Source organism: Thalia democratica, chromosome 7, assembly GCF_965202585.1.
Source record: "Thalia democratica chromosome 7, ktThaDemo2.hap1.1, whole genome shotgun sequence".
In the NCBI taxonomy this organism is placed as follows: Eukaryota; Metazoa; Chordata; class Thaliacea; order Salpida; family Salpidae; genus Thalia; species Thalia democratica.
The window spans coordinates 57,398,398-57,417,342 of NC_139171.1; the positions used below are offsets into that span (position 1 = coordinate 57,398,398).

Genomic DNA, 18,945 nt, shown 5'->3' on the forward strand with positions numbered 1-18,945 from the left:
AAAGTGTCATTCTACATTACCACATTATTCCTTATGTCATTCTAAAAACTTAACTAAAATCTTTTACAGCTTTCTCCAAAATAATTACTATTGAAGTAAAAGTTGTTTGATAAAAAAAGCTAAAAAAGTTTTAAATAGTTTACGGATTTAAATTGACTCATAACAAACTTTGATTGTGCAAAAAACTAAATTTAAATTAACAAGGAACAGTGTGTTTTTGTGACTGCATTATAACTAGAAAACATGAACATGTCCAAGCAATCTTTTAAAAAGCTAGTTGATCCTTGTTTTTCTTAATTTTCACAAACATACTTACTAAACAGAAAATAAGTTTAGGTGTACAATAAACTGTGTGTGCTTCTTTAAGCAAGACTATGTTGTTTTTTGTTAATGATTGCTTTGTAATTAACAAATTAAAAAATTCCAAACATTCTTTTAAAAAGCAGGCTAGTAGATCCTTGTTTGAAAAATAAAATCCATTCACAGAAACTAATTATACATGTATAAGAAATGGTGTGTGCTTGCACTTTTTTGTACATTTTATAATTTAATAAGATTATTTTTATGTGTAGATCATTGCTTTGTAATTAAAAAAAGTAACATTTCTAAATGTTAAAAAAAAGCAAGCTAGTAGACCCTAATCTTTCTTAATTTTACCCAAAAATATTCATTACACAGAAACAAAGTATAAATGTATAATAAGTTGTGCGTGCTTGCACTTTTTTGTGCATTGGCGCGCTTGAGCCATGGCATGATGCTGGGAGGGTACAGGGTGGTCAGCCTCACGCCCATAGAAATGGAACAGCAGGAGGTTGTTGCTGAAAAGATCAGTGCACAATACAACTTGGAGAATTTGAAGCTTGAATGCGCGGAACGTCAGGTAAGATTGAAAGTTTGTCATGAATTTAGAATGATTGTTTTGTGTGTTTTGATTTTTTTAACAAAGTGAACATGTCATTGTACAAATATGTTTTTAGGATGTACTAAGCAAAAAAGGACAGGCATCAAACTAATTAAGATTTATTAGTAAAAGTTAAGTTATATAATTATTTCAAAATATTTATTTTAACAATATTAATCAAATGTAAGTTCATAATAGTTTAGTTTGAAATTTTCTGGTTATATATGTTTACTATTTATCTTTCAAAACAGTAACAACAATTAAGTGTGTTTTTAGTTTTTAAGGTAATCAGGGTTGCCAAAAAACCTGGAAAAAACTGGAATTTGCCAACTTGGCTAACAAACCTTAAAAACCTGGAATTTAGGTAATTTTGGAAAAAAAAAAAACTGGAATGTTGAACAATTTTTACAGGTTAAGTAGAAATTTTAATTTGACACAAAAAATCTATTATATAAATCAGTTTTTTCTCATCATCAAAATTTTTTTATTAAAAAGCACAATTTAAGTAGCTTTACTGTATCTTTTCAATGTTGTTATACTACTGAACATAGTTTTTAACCTTAAACTTAGCTTCAAACTAAAATAGACCCTAAAATATGTACTTATCAATCAAGTTTTTTTTTTAGCTTCAAACTTACTTAGCAATTAAGCAAAATCTAATTTAAAAATCAAAGTTGTTAAGTTATGAGGTTGCTTTATTCAATTTAAAAAATGTATATTTAGTAACATGTTTACATGGGTTTACATAATTTCGTCACTTATAAAGTTTAAAACGTTCATTATAGTGCTACTTTTTTTTTTTGATTTTCAAGCTTCTATCATATAATAAAACATTAGTTTGTCATATGTAAAGATTTTTGTTTTAAAAAATAAGAAAATAGTATACTGGTTTCAATACCTGTTAATTTTATAACAGTTGGTGAATGGATTAAACTACAGATTGTTCTACACTGCTGGGGATAAAACGGTTGGTTATAATTTTTTATTAGTGTTTTCTCATAGTATTTATTTTCTAAACTACATATTTTTTCAGTATAGAGTGAAGTATTATGTCAGCTTCAGTCGTCAAATCGATCTTAATTCAGTTGAAATGGGGAGTGGTATGGAAGGTATTGAATGTTTTCATAAAGAATTAACACTTTTAACTCTTAGCTTATATTTTGCTTACTTTTATTGGACTAACAGTTGATTTTTGTAAGCTTTAGATTGAAGTTATTTTCAACTTTTGAACTAAAAGTTTAAAATTAAAAAGTAAAAGCTCTTCATTGAAATTTCACTTGGCAAAAGTTGTCTGCCACGTTTCAAATGCAAATCAGCAAATAGAAACTAGCATTTTGCTACACGTCATAATTTCTAGACAAAATGCAATCTTGCTTGGCGGAATTGCACAAGCAGAGCGCGGGAGGCGCCAAGAGCAGGAGGCGCAGATCGCTGATGTCGACCAAGAGGAAGACTCTGAAGTTTTCAAAAGGTCAGGAATACATGGCCTACTTGTTCGACACCTTCAACACCCATTTCAACAGAACATACGGGTTTGTGTTATAATAATATTAAAAGGTAGTGAATATTATTTATAAATAGTAGTAATTTGACTACTTCAACACCCATTTCAACAGAACATGTAATAGCTTGTATAATAATGTATTAATAATTTTTTTGAATAACTTCCTGTTTGTGTTGAGTGTATTTATAAATAAGTTATCAGGGTTGCCACGAAGTCAGGAAAAGTGGGAAAAATTAAACCAAGAGTCAGGAAAAAATAAGGGATTATGAAAAAATTTTAGGAAAATTAAGAAAATTTAATATAAACATGCTCTTGATAAAAAAAAATATTATCACTACAAACTCCATTTTGCTAATGTTACTTTCAAAAAAAGATTGTTTCACAATTCTTTTTTTTTCAGGGTTTAACTGAGTATTTGGAATAAATTAAAATCTTCTATGATATCATATGTGTATTTACTATGTCAATGCAAGTATTTTGCTTATAGAGCTGTTTATTGCATATAATCGATCATGCCCAGATGGTTAAAATGGTGCAATACGAGTTATATGACTGAATCAAGCAAAATAATTGTCGTTTTAACCTTAATATAATGGATAATTAAGATTGAGAGATTTATATAGTTTCAAGGTTATTTTATGTATTTTTGAATTTGTTTTGCTTAAGAATTTTATCAAAGAGTCAAGAATTTTTTTCAGCTCGGTCTGTGGCAACCCTAGTTATACATAATATAGTGTTATTTGACAAAAACACTAAACTTTTATATATTGATAAAAGTTAAGAATGACACCTATAAAATAGAATATGTTGTTGTTTTCTATGAGGAACATAACAACATAATCTAAATAATGTTGTAACTGTATAATGCTGTACCTGACATTATTAAGTATGTAACACTTTAAAAATGTGTCTGTATTATATAATTTGTTGTTTTCTTCAGAGAGGACGACACTGAAGTTAAGCAGAAAAAATTTGAAGTTTTTGCCGAAAACATGAAGCTGGTCAGGCACCTCAATCAGGTGGAAAGGGGAACTGCTCAGTACGGGATGACCAAATTCATGGACATGACCAGTTTGTTTTAAATAAAAATTTGTATATATTTATTATTTTTATTAAAGCTGCTCAGATGACCAAATTCATGGACATAAACAGTTCGTTTACATTGATGCTTTATAATTTAAAGTGTTTTGAAAATTAGAAGTACACGATTCAGCATTAAAACTAGACTTTTAAAGTATCAAATATTGATTGTTGTTGGTTGTCACTGGTTTGTTTGTCTTGTTGTTTTTTTTTTAATTTTAACCAATTAAGAAATCATAAATTTATCAGTACTGGATGACCAAGTTCATGACCAGTATGTTTGTAAAAATTGTTGTGTTTGTATCTACATGGACTTTTGTTAAGGCGGTTTTCTAACAAAATGTGTATAAGAATGTGCTGTGAGACATTTATCGGGTTAGTTTGTCCAAAAAAAAGTGTTCATCAAATCAACAGCTCAATAAAACACATGTAGCTCAAATATTTATGACATAAAGTATTTAAATACTACAATTCATTTAATTATTACAAACTGTCTTTACACAATCCAAACATTTTTTTGTTTCATTAATGAACTTGTAAAATTACTTTTGAAACATTTACAATATTGTATTCAATTTTTCTAAATTTTTTTAGCTAAAATCAAATTACAGCCGATGAATCCGGTGAGCCTTTCTTTTATAAGCCTGAGGTTTAAATTCTTTATATGAAATATAAATATTATTTTGAAATGAGTCAAAATATTATAACTAATCTGTCATAAAATTTTTACTTATATCATTTTTGTTCACAGCCGATGAGTTCAGCATTTTTCTTAGTTTTCAATTTTGAACAAATAATAATAATATTTACAATAACTTTAATTTTTGTTCACAGCCGATGAGTTCAGCAAGCACTTCAGGCCGGGGTTCGTCGATCACTTTGGGGAGAAACCCAAGCTAGCAGACACCAAAACTTTGTTGAAATCCACCAAGATTCCCGATGAAGTTGACTGGAGAAAGCTGGGTGCCGTTACTCCTGTTAAAAATCAAGTGAGATTATAATAAAATTAAAAGATAGTGATTAGTGTAAAAAATGTATTTAGGTTTACACTACTTTATATATATATATAGGTTTAATATTGTTACCCCTGTGAAAAATCAAGTGTGAATCATTAGTTTTGCTACAATTTAAATGAAATAAATACCTTCAATTTTTTTTTTTCAAATCAGGAGCAAAATAATGATTAAACATCATTTTGATATAAAGTCTGATTTATATGCAGCTGATAATGTGTTACTACTATATGCAAATATTTAACAAAAAATATACGTTTGTGTATAAACATAAAGATTACTATTTTGGTGAAAACTAGCAAAAATATTTAAACTTAGCAAAAAATAGGTATGAAAAGATAAGTTCAGGTAAAGGTTGTAAAATTAAAATACAAAAAAAACCTATGTAAAACATTAAATAAGTTTTGGTTATCATGCTAGATGACAGTTCATATTTAATTCTTATGAAGTTATATAGGAATCATGCTGTTCTTGTTGGGAATTCTCAACAACTGAACGTTTTTTGTTATTGAGGTCAAAGTATGCTATTTATGATTAAACCTTAGAGGAACTGTCTAAAATATAAAAAAGGACTAATTTTTTTTTTTTTTTAAGCTTATTGTTTTTATTTATACTATTATAATTGATATTTATTATTTATTACCACTTATTATTTTAGTTTCAATTCAATCTATTTTGTATCAGATATATTTCAAACCTTGCAATTTGTTCATACAAACTTATCTTGTTCGTTTTTATAATTTTATTCACACACAGGGATCGTGCGGTTCATGTTGGGCGTTCTCGACGACCGGCAACGTGGAAGGTCAGTGGTTCAGGAAAACGAAGAATCTGGTGAGCCTGAGCGAGCAAGAGCTGGTCGATTGCGACTCCATAGATCAGGGGTGCAACGGGGGACTCCCCTCAAACGCGTACAACGTTATCAAGAAATTAGGTTTGTGTTATTTGTATGTACATTTTTAAATTAAAAAGACTTTAAACGGGGGACTTCCTTCAAATGCTTACAATGTTATCAGAAATTAGGTTTGATATGTTTGTATACATTGAAAAAAAAATATTTATTTGAATATTTTTGATGGTGGACTTCCTTTTAACGCTTACAATGTCATCAAGAAATTAGGTTTGTGTTATGCTTTTTAATTTTGATTATTTTATTGTAAGTTTTAAACGAAGGACTTCTTCAAATGCTTACAATGTTATCAAGAAATTAGGTTTGTATTATGCCTTTTAATTTTGATTATTTTATTGTAAGTTTTAAACGAAGGACTTCTTCAAATGCTTACAATGTTATCAAGAAATTAGGTTTGTGTTATGCTTTTTAATTTTGATTATTTTATTGTAAGTTTTAAACGAAGGACTTCTTCAAATGCTTACAATGTTATCAAGAAATTAGGTTTGTATTATGCTTTTTAATTTTGATTATTTTATTGTAAGTTTTAAACGAAGGACTTCTTCAAATGCTTACAATGTTATCAAGAAATTAGGTTTGTATTATGCCTTTTAATTTTGATTATTTTATTGTAAGTTTTAAACGAAGGACTTCTTCAAATGCTTACAATGTTATCAAGAAATTAGGTTTGTGTTATGCTTTTTAATTTTGATTATTTTATTGTAAGTTTTAAACGAAGGACTTCTTCAAATGCTTACAATGTTATCAAGAAATTAGGTTTGTATTATGCTTTTTAATTTTGATTATTTTATTGTAAGTTTTAAACAAAGGACTTCTTCAAATGCTTACAATGTTATCAAGAAATTAGGTTTGTATTATGCTTTTTAATTTTGATTATTTTATTGTAAAATTTAAACGAAGGACTTCTTCAAATGCTTACAATGTTATCAAGAAATTAGGTTTGTATTATGCTTTTTAATTTTGATTATTTTATTGTAAGTTTTAAACGAAGGACTTCTTCAAATGCTTACAATGTTATCAAGAAATTAGGTTTGTATTATGCCTTTTAATTTTGATTATTTTATTGTAAGTTTTAAACGAAGGACTTCTTCAAATGCTTACAATGTTATCAAGAAATTAGGCTTGATTTGTACTTTTTAATTTTGTTTAATATTTGCAATACTATACTAAAATTGTTTTATCATATAATGTTATTAAGAAATTTGATAAATAGTTAGAAATAGTTGTATTACTATTAGTTAGAATTTCAATTTAAATTTACATCAGTGAATTTCATTTTTTGCGTACTAAGTTACCAAAAAAATAGGTTTGGTTTACTTTTTTATATTTGTTTAAAATATTCTATTTAAATATTTGTGATGGTAAACTATTTTCTAATACTTAAAATGTTATTAGGAAATTTGGTTAATTATTAGAAATAAACTATCAGTCAATGTTAAGTTTTAAATTTACAAGAGTAGACTGCCTTCTTATGAATAAAATTTTGTCAAGAAATTGGGTAATTTGATTTATATAGTTTTAAATTATTTTTTTAGGGTTCATTTGTATGTTGTCAAAAAAATAGATGTAGTGTTTTTGTTGCACTAATTTAAACTTTATTTATTTAACTTTTAAATATTATAATACTCAATCATATAATCTAATAATGAGTACAATTTTATCAAGAAAATAGGTGGGTTGATATGAATAATACTATTAATTCTTAGACTATTGAAATTTTTTCGTAATAATAAATTTATTTGAAAAATGTACATTATAAATAAAAAATAGGTTTGTTTTATTTCTGTTTGTTCTATTTTCAGTTCTAAATGATCTATATCTAAATTTCAGTTTTAAAATTCTTTAAAGTTATACAATATAACAAATTTCTTTAAATGGTTGTTTATTATTTTTGATGGTGGTTTAAAAGACATACAATGTTATTAAAAATAGTTGTATTAGTTTATTTCGTTTAAAGTTGCTAAGAATGTTATAATATTGTTTATCTGTACAAAAAAAGTTAATTGTTACATTTGAGTTTTACACTTTTTAAAGATTAAGTGTTTTTAGTTAATATATATATATATATATATTTTTACACAACTAATATTTTTATATTTTTATCATGAACATAGGTATATTAAAAAAAAAAAAACTTATTCTTTTATAACTAAACTCCCTTGTTAATAAAGTTTTGGTGTTTTAATTCAAAATAGTTACTTTTAAGTTCTTAGTTCTACGCAAATACTTAAGAATTTTAAATTATCTCTTCATGAACTAAAAAATAAATTGATATATTATTACTACCCAAAAATTATTGTAAGTGTAGGAAGTTTTCAAATAAGCATTAAATAAAATAATGTTTTTTGGATATAGAAAGCTAAAAAATTGTAATAGACTATAATGAAGTTTCATTATAGATAAACAAAACATATGACTAAGAAGTCCTAGTCATTTTTATTTTGTTTACGCATAACTTATATAGATAAGTTTAGTTGTTTTTTCAAATTTATATAGTATGGAAAATAATGTTTAATAAAATAGATTTTAATATACAAACACCAATATATATATTTATTTTTTTATTGATTTTTCCTGTAGAAATATATACAAATTTATTTTATACAAAAGTTATTTTTAGTAAGAGCCAAAATTATTATACAATTTTTTCTGACTAGATTTGAAGATATGTTTACTTAAAAGTGAAAAAAGTGTATACTTTAATACAGTTTGGTGAAAATAGTTTTAGTTTTTAACAAGTTCTTCTTAGTACTTAACTGTTTAATAGTAAGACTGAACAGTAATCTATCAATTTAAAATTGTACTAACTTTAGAGGATCTAGTTTTAGTTTGGTCCAAAAACGATTAAACATACAAACGTTTAATTCTCACTAAATTAAATCCTATGTGCAAAGAGTGACCATAAAAAAAGTTAATTAACTTTTTAATCATTCTGACGTAAGCAATGAGAAATGTTCATATCGAAGTTAAAACAGGATATGAAAAAGTAACTGCTTTCAAAGATTTTTTAAAATAATGACGTGGTAAAAATTTAGCTTTGTAGTTTATTTTTTTTATATTTATTACTAATATTTATTAAAGTCAATGTTTGCCTTTAGTTGTTTGTTTCGCTTCTAATTGCTTGAAAAGTTTGTTTTACAAAAAGTTGAAGCATTTTAAATATTTTTCACAACAGTTCTCTTTAGAATATTTTCGTAAATATACTATTGTACATTATTAATACAACAACAGGACGTAACCTGAATATTTAGATTTAATAAAATTCAAATCCGTACAATTAAGTTCAAGTTGTTTGGAGTTGTACTAAATTAATAATAAATTTTTAATAACTAAATAAAGTAGGTGCTTGGTACAAATTTTTAAGTATATTTCAGTGTTTCACTTACGAAATCAACAGTTTAGTTTATCCAAATACTTTTTACAAACTCAAACATTAAAATATCTATAACAAGGTTGAATTTTATTTCAAAATTTATCAACAGTAATTGCAAAACAGTTATTTTATTTTTACTAGTGTTCAAACGTTGTTTAAAATTTAATAAAACTTTTAGTTTTAAAACTTTTTATAATTGAAAATTTTACTACGACTAAATTAATAAAAGCGCAGGGTTCGTGCGCGTCAGGCTAAATCAGGCTAAGTCAGGCTACATCAGTTTTTTTGAAAAAAGTTGAAAAACGTCAGGCTAAATCAGTTTTTTTATTTAAAAATTTGAGAATCTCAGTTTTTCTCAGTTCAAATGCTTCAAAATTTTTGATTAAAAAGAATTGAGAAATCTTTTTAAGATCAAATTAAGATGTGAATTGATTTCTAAATAATGATTTAGTTAATTAAGACAAAATCATTCAGTATTTGTAAAAATAAATACTTAAAACCTTTTGTTGAATCTCTGAAAATTTTTTAAGAATCTTCATTATTTTGTTTTGACTAGATTATATACGTCATAATTATGAAAATTCATAAAAAAAATACAGTTTAAACATTAGAGTTTAGTTCAACAACTTGGCTGTTTATTTGAATTTCAATACTCGTGTAAGCGTTTCATTTTAGATTTTAATAAAACACGACAATGCACGTCGTTTTGTTAAAAATCTTCTGGTTATAATATTTTTACTAAGTGCTTAATTAAATTGAACAATTGTGTTTAGTAATATATATTAAATTTTTACACTAGTATTAGATATAACACTTATTTTAAAAATTATCACTGAATTTGTTATGTTAAGGGCATAAGGGGGTCAATCACCTTTTTCACAATTTAGTCTTATTTTATTGAATTGTAACTAAGCTATGATGAGCTTCTTTTTGCAGATTTTTAAAGCTCAAAATGTTTTTGAGATAAAGCTAGTTGAAGTCGGAGACTACAATAGTACTAATTAAGACCCCTAATTATCTAAAATGACTTCTAAAGAAGATTTTCTTTACTTTGAAAAAATGTCAGGCTAAATTGGTCTCAGTCAGGCTAAATGAAAAAAAAAATTGCGCACGAACCCTGAAAGCGGTTAAATATTTTAATTTTTTGTTATAAGTCTTCTGCACACGGGCGCAAGTATTTCCTACATTTAAAATATCTGGTTAATATCCATTGGTTAAGATGTAGGCAAAATATTTGTTTTAAACTATGCGATTATAGATAATTCGATTAAATTAATTAGTATTTCCTTATCCTATCAAATTTATTTAAACCAATCACAGGGAGTCTTGATCAAGGGTTTGCATAAAGTTATTATAAGAGTTCTTAACTGAAAGTTGTGAACAATTATTTAAAATTTTTAATTATTTTTTTACAAGGCTATCAGCGCGCAACAAGAATCAGTTTTTTAGTAGAAGATAATTTGATATAAAATCTTTGTTATCGAATCGCATTTCTTTAAATTTTTATACTTAATTTAATCCGATCAAGTCACTTCACTTTTAATTTAAACCAATCGCAGGAGGCCTTGAAACGGAAGGGGATTACCCGTACGACGCCGCTGATGAGAAGTGCAAGTTGGACCAATCAAAATTGAAGGTTTGTTGATAATTCAGTTTTTTTTTTTTGTGGTAAAAAAAACATCAGTCCCAAACTCTACCCCTTGCAACGATAAACGTTTTCCGGGGATAATTTCAGTTTCAAATGATAACGATGAATCAAAGTTGAATGTGTAAAAAAGTAAACAGTGTTTATATTTCAACTGATAATCGCAAGCTGAAACAAGACGCATACAAGCTTTGTATAACAGTCTTTCACGTTTTAACGATTTACAGTAACAAATACTTATTGAAATATTTTTTTTCACTACAACCTTAAATGTAGTCGACAGTCTATTGAAAATGATTTATGTAAATATTAAAGGTGTATGTGAACGATTCTGTGGCTCTGCCTACAAACGAGGATGAACTTGCCAGGTAGGAATGTTTTATATACTTATTTTATACATAATTTTTTTCAGTTGTTTGTTAACATTATTTGTTTCAGATGGGTAGCGGAAAAAGGACCGATCAGCATCGGAATAAATGCTAACCTTATGCAGGTTAGATAATTTATTTAGTGAATTTTATTTGTATTATTATGTTTTTATTGTTACTAATAATCAGGAATAAATGCTAATTTCATGCAGTTGATATTATCTAATTAATTTTGTTTGTATTATTAGATTATTAGTCATAATGTATCATTATGAGAAATGTGTATGCATAAAAAACTGTGATACTTTACAATGTATATGTACATGTTAAAGTGTAAAGTGAATATGTTACGCAGGCAACATGAATTGATTTAAGTGACTGCATTTGAAATTATCTAAAAAAAGGGAATATAAAATTAATATTTCTAACTTGTTTTGCACTTTTTACTAGGAATGATGAATATAGTGGGTAGTCTGTCTTTTTTAAATAAAATCTAAAAAGCTTATCATAAATTTAAACATTTCAAGTTTAAAATAGTAATTTTCTAAGTTTAACAATTTTAATATAGTTAAGTAATGTCCTTAGGTACTATCGAAGTTAGTTAAACTTTTATACATCTTGAATCTTTATAATGTTTTATTAACAAAAAATAAGTACAAAGTTCAAAAGTTATAAATATATATATTACATTTAAGTTTTTCTTTGATCAATAGGTTACCTGAGTTTATTGAAGAATATTTTTTATAGTCAGCATTAAAATGTGTTCTTATATAAAACTAAAAACAAATTTTCACGTCTTTCACAACAGCAGTAGTAGAATAGTCATCAAAAAAAATATATTTTTTTTAACTCGTCAAAATAAAACTAACTAACACTGTATACTAAACATTACAAATTAAATACTCATCAAAAAATTTTTGTAATTGAAAACTCATCAAAAGTTATCGTTATTTAAAAAACTTATCAAAAAATTGTTGTGTTTTGAATTTTTATAAAAAAAATAATCGTATTTAAATAATTGTAAAAATTATTGTAACTTGAATGCTTGTAAAATAATTAACGTAATAAAACACTCATCACAAGTTCGACCACTTGCTTGACAATAGATATTCTCATAACTCAATTATCATTTTTTGACAAAACAACAAAGCGATCTTGCAATTGAGATACTTGTGATTTTCAAAATTGCAACGTAGTTTGATGATCATAAGCAAAAGAACTGTAACCAACAACTATAGATTAGCTTTTGACAAAACAATGAAATCATCTTGTTTTGAAATTTGTTACAAGCACCTACTTGACTTATTTCAAATAAATGTTAATAATCTATTACAATTCCGAACAACTTGAACTTGTTAATACGAGTTTTTCATCGTATTTAAAACCGTAATTAGTTAAGACTCAGTTTAATTACATATTATTTCTTTTAACAAAATCTGTTAGTTAATGTGTTCAAAATAACTTTCAAAAATATAACAAAATATTTGTTTTTTTAAATCACTACTAATTAAAAACTATCCATAAGTCAGTTGTTTTAAAATTTGTGTAATTTTATTTTACTTAATTTTTAAAATTATTCTAGTGTTATCAAACTTTAATAATTCTACCAAAGCTATTTTGTATTTTCAGTTTTACATTTTCTAACTCCAAATTAACTTTTATGAGCAATGTTTATATAATATTAATAGTAAAAAAGTTCAATTAAAAATATTAATTTTTTTCGAGTATTTTTGAACTTCACATGAAAATAAGTTTTCCCATTGACTAATTGTTTCACAAAATTTTTCCAGTGTTTTAGCAACCTGAAACTTTCCAATTTCCTGCTGTAAGAGGAATCAATAAATTTTACAGTTTTACTTCAGAGAAATTTCTTGAAATTCAAAAACAAAACTTAATTTAAACTCATTTAAGAGAAGTAATAAATTTTACATTAAATCATTACAAAAAAAAAATTGAGCAGTTTTACTTTTGGAGAATTTTCTACCCACGAAAGATAATCTACAGACCATTAGGGATTATTAATTTATTAAGTGAAAATTTTTAATTGACATTCAAAAACGTCTTTGAAATTTTTCAATTCAATATCCACCTGAGAGGCATAAATCAGTTGTGCGTTAAATCAATTTCAGTTTTACTTTGGGGGTATTTCCCACCCGTGGAAGATTTTCTGCCGGCCGTCGGGGATCGATCACGGGGTGCTGATTGTCGGGTACGGGGTCGAAAAGGAGAAGCCTTATTGGATAATCAAGAACTCGTGGGGACCGGATTGGGGCGAAGAGGTTTGGTTGTTTATTATATTATTGATTATATTGTTCATTATATTGTTTATTATATTATTTATTATATTATTTATTATATTGTTTATTATATTGTTTATAATATTATTAATTTTATTATTTATTATATTATTTATTATATTATTTATTATATTGTTTATTATATTGTTTATAATATTATTAATTTTATTATTTATTATATTATTTATTATATTATTTATTATATTATTTATTATACTATTAGTTGTCTTAGTCTATGGTTAACTGTTTAATTTTTTTTCAGTATTGACTTCAAAAGTATTTTAGTTGCAGAAATTTGTTAAAAGTTAACAAAAACTATAAGAACATTTTTATTATATATATTATTATATTAATTACTATATTAGTTGTTTATATATAGTATATTATAGTTATTTACTGTAAATTTAAGGCAAGGGTGTTTGATTATTTGTTTTTAAAAAGTTTATTATAATTAGGAATTAATTTGTACATTTTATAATATTCAATATTTTTATATAGTTATGGTTTTAGTTGTACAAAACAGTAATTATCAATTCAATATAATTATTAATTGTTTTTAATTTTATAGTTTTACTATTTAAGTTTTACTTTTGCTGTTTATTATATTTAATTTATTACGTTCATAGTTAACGTTTAATCATAAATTGATAATTAATATTTTATTGAATTTCCTTAACATTTATAATTTTATAAAAAAGTGGTAATTATTATGATATGTTTATTATTTTAATGTGTGCTGATACTTTTTAATTATCAACATTTACAATTTGCAAAAACAAATTAAGTTAAAGAAATTATCAAAATGATCAAATAGCTTAAATACTCAAGTTTTTTGTAACAGCAAACTATAATTATGAGAAAAAAAGAATTGTAAAAAAAATTTATGTAACCAACATTCTTTTTTTTACAAAGCCTATGTATTTCAAAATAAACTTTTGATAACTTTCAATTACTTCACCAATCTTAAGGAAAAAACTTTAAAATTCTTCAGCATTTTTCGAATTTTGAGGGTTTTATTTTTAGAAATTAAAATAAATAATTAGTTTTGGTCAAACAAATGTGACAATATCAACGAACAGCAAGTTTAAGTGTAAAAACTTTTTTGTAAACTCAAAAAAGACTAATGCACTGTATTTGTAGCAAAAAATATTAAAAGAGAACTTTTTTTTAAATTGTTTTAATTAAACTGAAGGCTTCTTTAAATCTAAAATTTAATTTAGATTTAGTTTACAAAGTTTCCAAAAAAAAATTTTGAACAAACTGTTTTACGTGAGTTTTTCAATGTTGCAATCATAGATTTTAAATTATTAAAAAACTTGCAACTTTAAAAAACTACTTAACAGGAAGTAAAAATTATGATTTTAATTTTATTACTAATTTAGGTTTTAATTTTACTCCATTAAAAATAAGAAAAATATTTTTTTTGCCAAAAAGAGTTGCTGTTATTTTTCTATCATTTAAAAATTATCATATTTCAACAAATATTAATACTTTGCAAATTTTGTGCTAATTTAAAACGCCTATGAAATTTTTATGATATGCAATAATATAATAATAATAATATAATATACATCTATTTGAAATTGTACAAAACAACTTTTATGACTCGCTAATAGTTTGTAACGATTTCCTGTTTAAAAGCAATAAAAGACCAATTGCTTTGTTTTTACTCAGTAAAATTAAAAAAATATTCTAGCTTTTATGTATATATATATACAATATATATATATATATTTTATTTATCTTATTATATAAAAACTATAATTTATACAGCTGTTTCACACATGAAATGTAAAATTTCATGTGATCGTCAGTAAGTTACAGTTTATTATAATAGTGAACAGAAATTTCGATTTAAAATTTTTTATAATAATTGTGACGTAGTAATGGTACAGTTTATTGTACGATTAGCTGAATTCGAACTGATTTGAATTTGAACAGCTGTTTAGCTGAACAATCAGTTCGAATTCAGCTAATCGTACAATAAACTGTACCATTACTACGTCACAATTATTATAAAAAATTTTAAATCGAAATTTCTGTTCACTATTATAATAAACTGTAACTTACTGACGATCACATGAAATTTTACATTTCAATGTGTGAAACAGCTGTATAAGTTATAGTTTTTATATAATTAGATAAATATTTGGCTCCAGTATAATTTGTCGAGCACTATCGATCAGAACTTTTTATAAAACTTTTAATATATATATATATTTATTGCAATTATTTTTTACGTTTATAACAAGTTCATATCTAGTTGTTAGTTTTAAGATAAGGTTTAAAAGGATTTAATTGAAACTTATTGTAAATTTTTAGACTAACTTAAAATCGTTAGGTTTCAAATAAAAGTTCATTAACAAATTTATTTTATATAATTTCGTATTTGAAATTTAATCAAAATAATTTGAAAGCCTTTATTGACCAATGCATAAACTAAAATATTACCACTAAAATATTATACAGACATATTACAGAATATTTATTATTTAATTTGTTCATGTTTAACACTAAATATTTGATTTTTATCTTCAGATATATTACAGAATATTTATTATTAGTTTTTTATTTCATATTTATTACTAAGTATATGATTTTTTTGAGGGATATTACAGAATATTTATTATTAGTTTTATTTTTTGATGTTTATTACTAAATATTTTTTATTTAATTTTTTTCAGGGATATTACAGAATATACAGGGGAGACGGTTCTTGCGGCGTCAATCAAATGGCGACATCTGCAATTATCGATTAAAATAATAATTTTATTTTTTCTGTCAATTATTTGAAACTTTTAAGTTTTGTTGCCTTACACTAAAAGAAGCTTTATTTATACCAAGCTGCAATATATGTAAATATTTGTAGATTTTTTTAGCAGTTGTTTTTGATGAATTCTCACTGTAAATAGTTTTTATTCGTAACTCGCAAATAAACGCTTTTTTTTTTTATAACTTTCAAACAATTTTTATACAAATATTCCAAATGTTTCATCAGCTGGTATGTTTACTTAACATTAAGGTGTAGTTTTAAACAGTATTCTTATGTTAAATGCTACAAATATTATTTATAGCCCTGTGGAAGACTTCTTTTGTGCGGCCCAAAGATGGTAACAAGCGTCGCAAACTAACAAATAACTATCAAAAAACCCCCGACAGTGGGATTTTCTAATCTTAAGTGTGGACAAACTTTTACAAAGTTCTTATATTTTTTTTATATTTAATATTGGTTATCTCTTTATGTAGATATCAAAAATAGTTAAAACAAAAATTGTTTTTAGTTTCATCATTAAAATCATTGATTTTTATTACAGCCACAAATTTTTGCTATGTAGTTATTTCTTCAGAAAAAATTAGCCTATAATTTACAATTCTTATTTGTGGACAAAGCAATATTTATTTTTATGTACTTTAAATAACAAATTAAAGTGTTTCTCTGAAGATGTTGTTTCTAACTTTTTTTAGATATTAGAACATTTAAGACTATTGTACCTTAAAAAACTTATGTATTTAACTTTTTTCAAATTCAAACAAAAAATTAATAGTTAATGTATAGTAATGTTGAATAAAAGATAAATTTACAAAAGAATATTATTTTATATTTAAATTTTTTTTATTAAAGCTTTAAGCTAAAAATAATTTAAGAAGATCTTCATATTTTGTTATTGAAAAAAAATATTATAATTTTTTTATTTTACAATCAAAGTATTTAAACAATGAAGTAAGTCAAGACTTATGTATTTTAAAACATTATGTTAAGTTTAATACAATAAAAGTAATAAACATTAAGTTATTAAACTTAATATAAAATATGAGTAAAAATTAGCTATAATATCTTACTTTAGCTTTCCAGTTACTATGGCGATAAAACAGCTGAAATTGGTGGCTTTCAATTTTACCATGCCTGTTACTTGTATCCATAGTCGATGGATTGATGGAGTATGACTCGATTATTAAAAGGTTTTTGTTGTGCAGGTCTATGTGGCAAATATTTCAAGCGCTCTTTTTTTTTTGTCGTTCAATAGACAGTATCAATGATTAATGTTTACCTTTAACCTAATAAAAAACATGTTGCTAAAAAGAATAGCAACTAGCAAGTATAATTTATAAGCAAATTTTGCATAGTTATCTATTTAGAAATTTTGCTTTTTCATTTACGAATAAGAACAGATAGATTTGTAGCTAAATATTTTTTACTTATAAAAAACTTAGTTTCCTCTATTTTAAAATTTCCTTACTTCTCATTTTTTAAAACTTAATAAACTTTTCTAGCTGTTGAGCATATAAAGGTTAGAATCACCATTCAAAAAGTATTAAAACGTTTTTACTAGACCAAAAATCAAAACTAATCTGATTGGTTCGATCTTTTTATACTAAGTTACTGTTTTTAAATGTTTAATTATGTAAAAAAATGTTTTTTTTTGAATAATTTAACTTTAATCTCATTCACAAAAAAATATGAGTTTTTTCAATTAAGTTAAAATAACCAACTGTGTATAATTCAAAAAAAGGACTGCTAAGTAAATAAGCACTTTAAAGTGCAATGCGTAATTATTCGTCATTTAAACGCAATGCTTTTCATCTGAAAGAAACCTTATTATTATTTAAAAATACCTTATTTTTAACTAAAATAAAATTTTAAGGCACGTAATATTAAATTTTATCTAGCTAAGTACTTTAAATCTTTATAAATAAAACTAGTCATTTAAATATAGAGGTTACAAAAATGAAATTTTTGATAAAAGAAATAATTTGTTTTTTTATACTTATGTACAATAAAACAGTTTAGAAATTTGTTTTTTTTTTAATCTTTGTAACACATTATAATACAGATGTACAAAACATAATAAACTCATTATGTTTCAATCATAAACTTTTCAAATATATTTGTTTACAGAAATTTTGATAATATTTGTTTTTATTAATAATACCATCAAAGTATCAATTTAATTATTAATATAATATATTAAAACTTTATTACTCTAAACTGTAAAAAAGCTTAAAAATTTCAATCTTTAATAACCTTAAACAATTTTACTATTAGAAAAAGAAGCTCATGAAAATTAAATCTACTGATATTAGTAAAGTCTTTTAAAAATTTAAAGATATTTTCTTATTTCATAAACAAATAACCTTGAGTGTTACTAAGTTTTTAATGGTCTTTGATTACTGTGCTGTTTTATTTTTTTAATCAGTTACTGTGTCACAAGCTTCTAAATAAAAATATCGGTCTTTTCAAATCACTTTTTTTAATAAAGAAATTCATGACAGTACTTTAATACTGCTTTTTAAGGCATCACTAAGTGGGCTAATAAATAGTTATTGTTTTTAAATAATTTATAACTTTATACTTTTTTTTTAGAGAATAATTAATTTCGCTGTTATAAAACTTCTATTTATTAAAAAAAATCGTCAACACTACACGCTTTAGAATCTAAGTTTTCTCTATTTTTTACTGTTAACTTAAATTAAACTTGTTTGAATTTTATATGAGGTCACATTATTATTTCAAGTAGCGAAACTAAATTTAAAAAAAAACTGACGAGAGTCATTGAAGCTAAAGCTTGAACTTTTATATACCGTCAGACAAGAGTTAGTCGAAATTGAGCTTTAATAACAAAAATGGAAGATAAATAACTGTTGGTAGTTTGACGACTGCATGTTCCTTTGGTTGAGACTGACCTATGAGTTTAAAACGAACTAAAAAAACGATACTGGATCTTGAACTATTTAGAGCTTGTGATCTGATAATCTAACTAAATGACTTTTTCAAAACTTTAGTGTAAAAAACTTTTTCTTTGTATGTACGTACATAGCAAAAGAATACCATGTGAATCTTAAATAGAATATAAAT

General features: G+C 24.6%; 1 protein-coding gene across 3 annotated transcripts; it reads left to right on the forward strand.

Moving 5' to 3' along the window:
* The first annotated feature begins 682 nt into the window (after positions 1–682).
* Positions 683–17,365, forward strand: LOC145840145 (cathepsin L-like). 3 transcript variants are annotated; one of them, XR_014370102.1, is made up of 13 exons: positions 683–880; positions 1,818–1,868; positions 1,935–2,010; positions 2,259–2,433; positions 3,346–3,476; positions 4,320–4,474; positions 5,255–5,432; positions 10,341–10,417; positions 10,742–10,794; positions 10,865–10,919; positions 12,924–13,073; positions 16,166–16,290; positions 16,937–17,365. XR_014370102.1 is itself a non-coding variant. In XM_082947291.1 (12 exons), the coding sequence occupies exons 1-12, from the start codon at positions 692–694 to the stop codon at positions 16,220–16,222; spliced, it is 1,347 nt and encodes a 448-aa protein (XP_082803417.1). In that variant the 5' UTR covers positions 683–691; the 3' UTR covers positions 16,223–16,532. The 3 variants fall into 3 exon arrangements, 2 of the variants coding, with proteins under 2 accessions (XP_082803417.1, XP_082803418.1); XM_082947291.1 differs by lacking the exon at positions 16,937–17,365 and having other exon boundaries at positions 16,166–16,532; XM_082947292.1 differs by lacking the exons at positions 16,166–16,290; positions 16,937–17,365 and adding an exon at positions 15,776–16,046.
* The last annotated feature ends 1,580 nt before the right edge of the window (positions 17,366–18,945 follow it).

Bases quoted from the DNA above. Each gene is read 5' to 3' on its own strand.
- LOC145840145 (XM_082947292.1), top strand. From the start codon at position 692: ATGTATAATAAGTTGTGCGTGCTTGCACTTTTTTGTGCATTGGCGCGC. The intron at 1,869-1,934 runs GTTGGTTATAAT...ATATTTTTTCAG, and splicing joins ACACTGCTGGGGATAAAACG to TATAGAGTGAAGTATTATGT. The intron at 4,475-5,254 runs GTGAGATTATAA...ATTCACACACAG, and splicing joins TTACTCCTGTTAAAAATCAA to GGATCGTGCGGTTCATGTTG.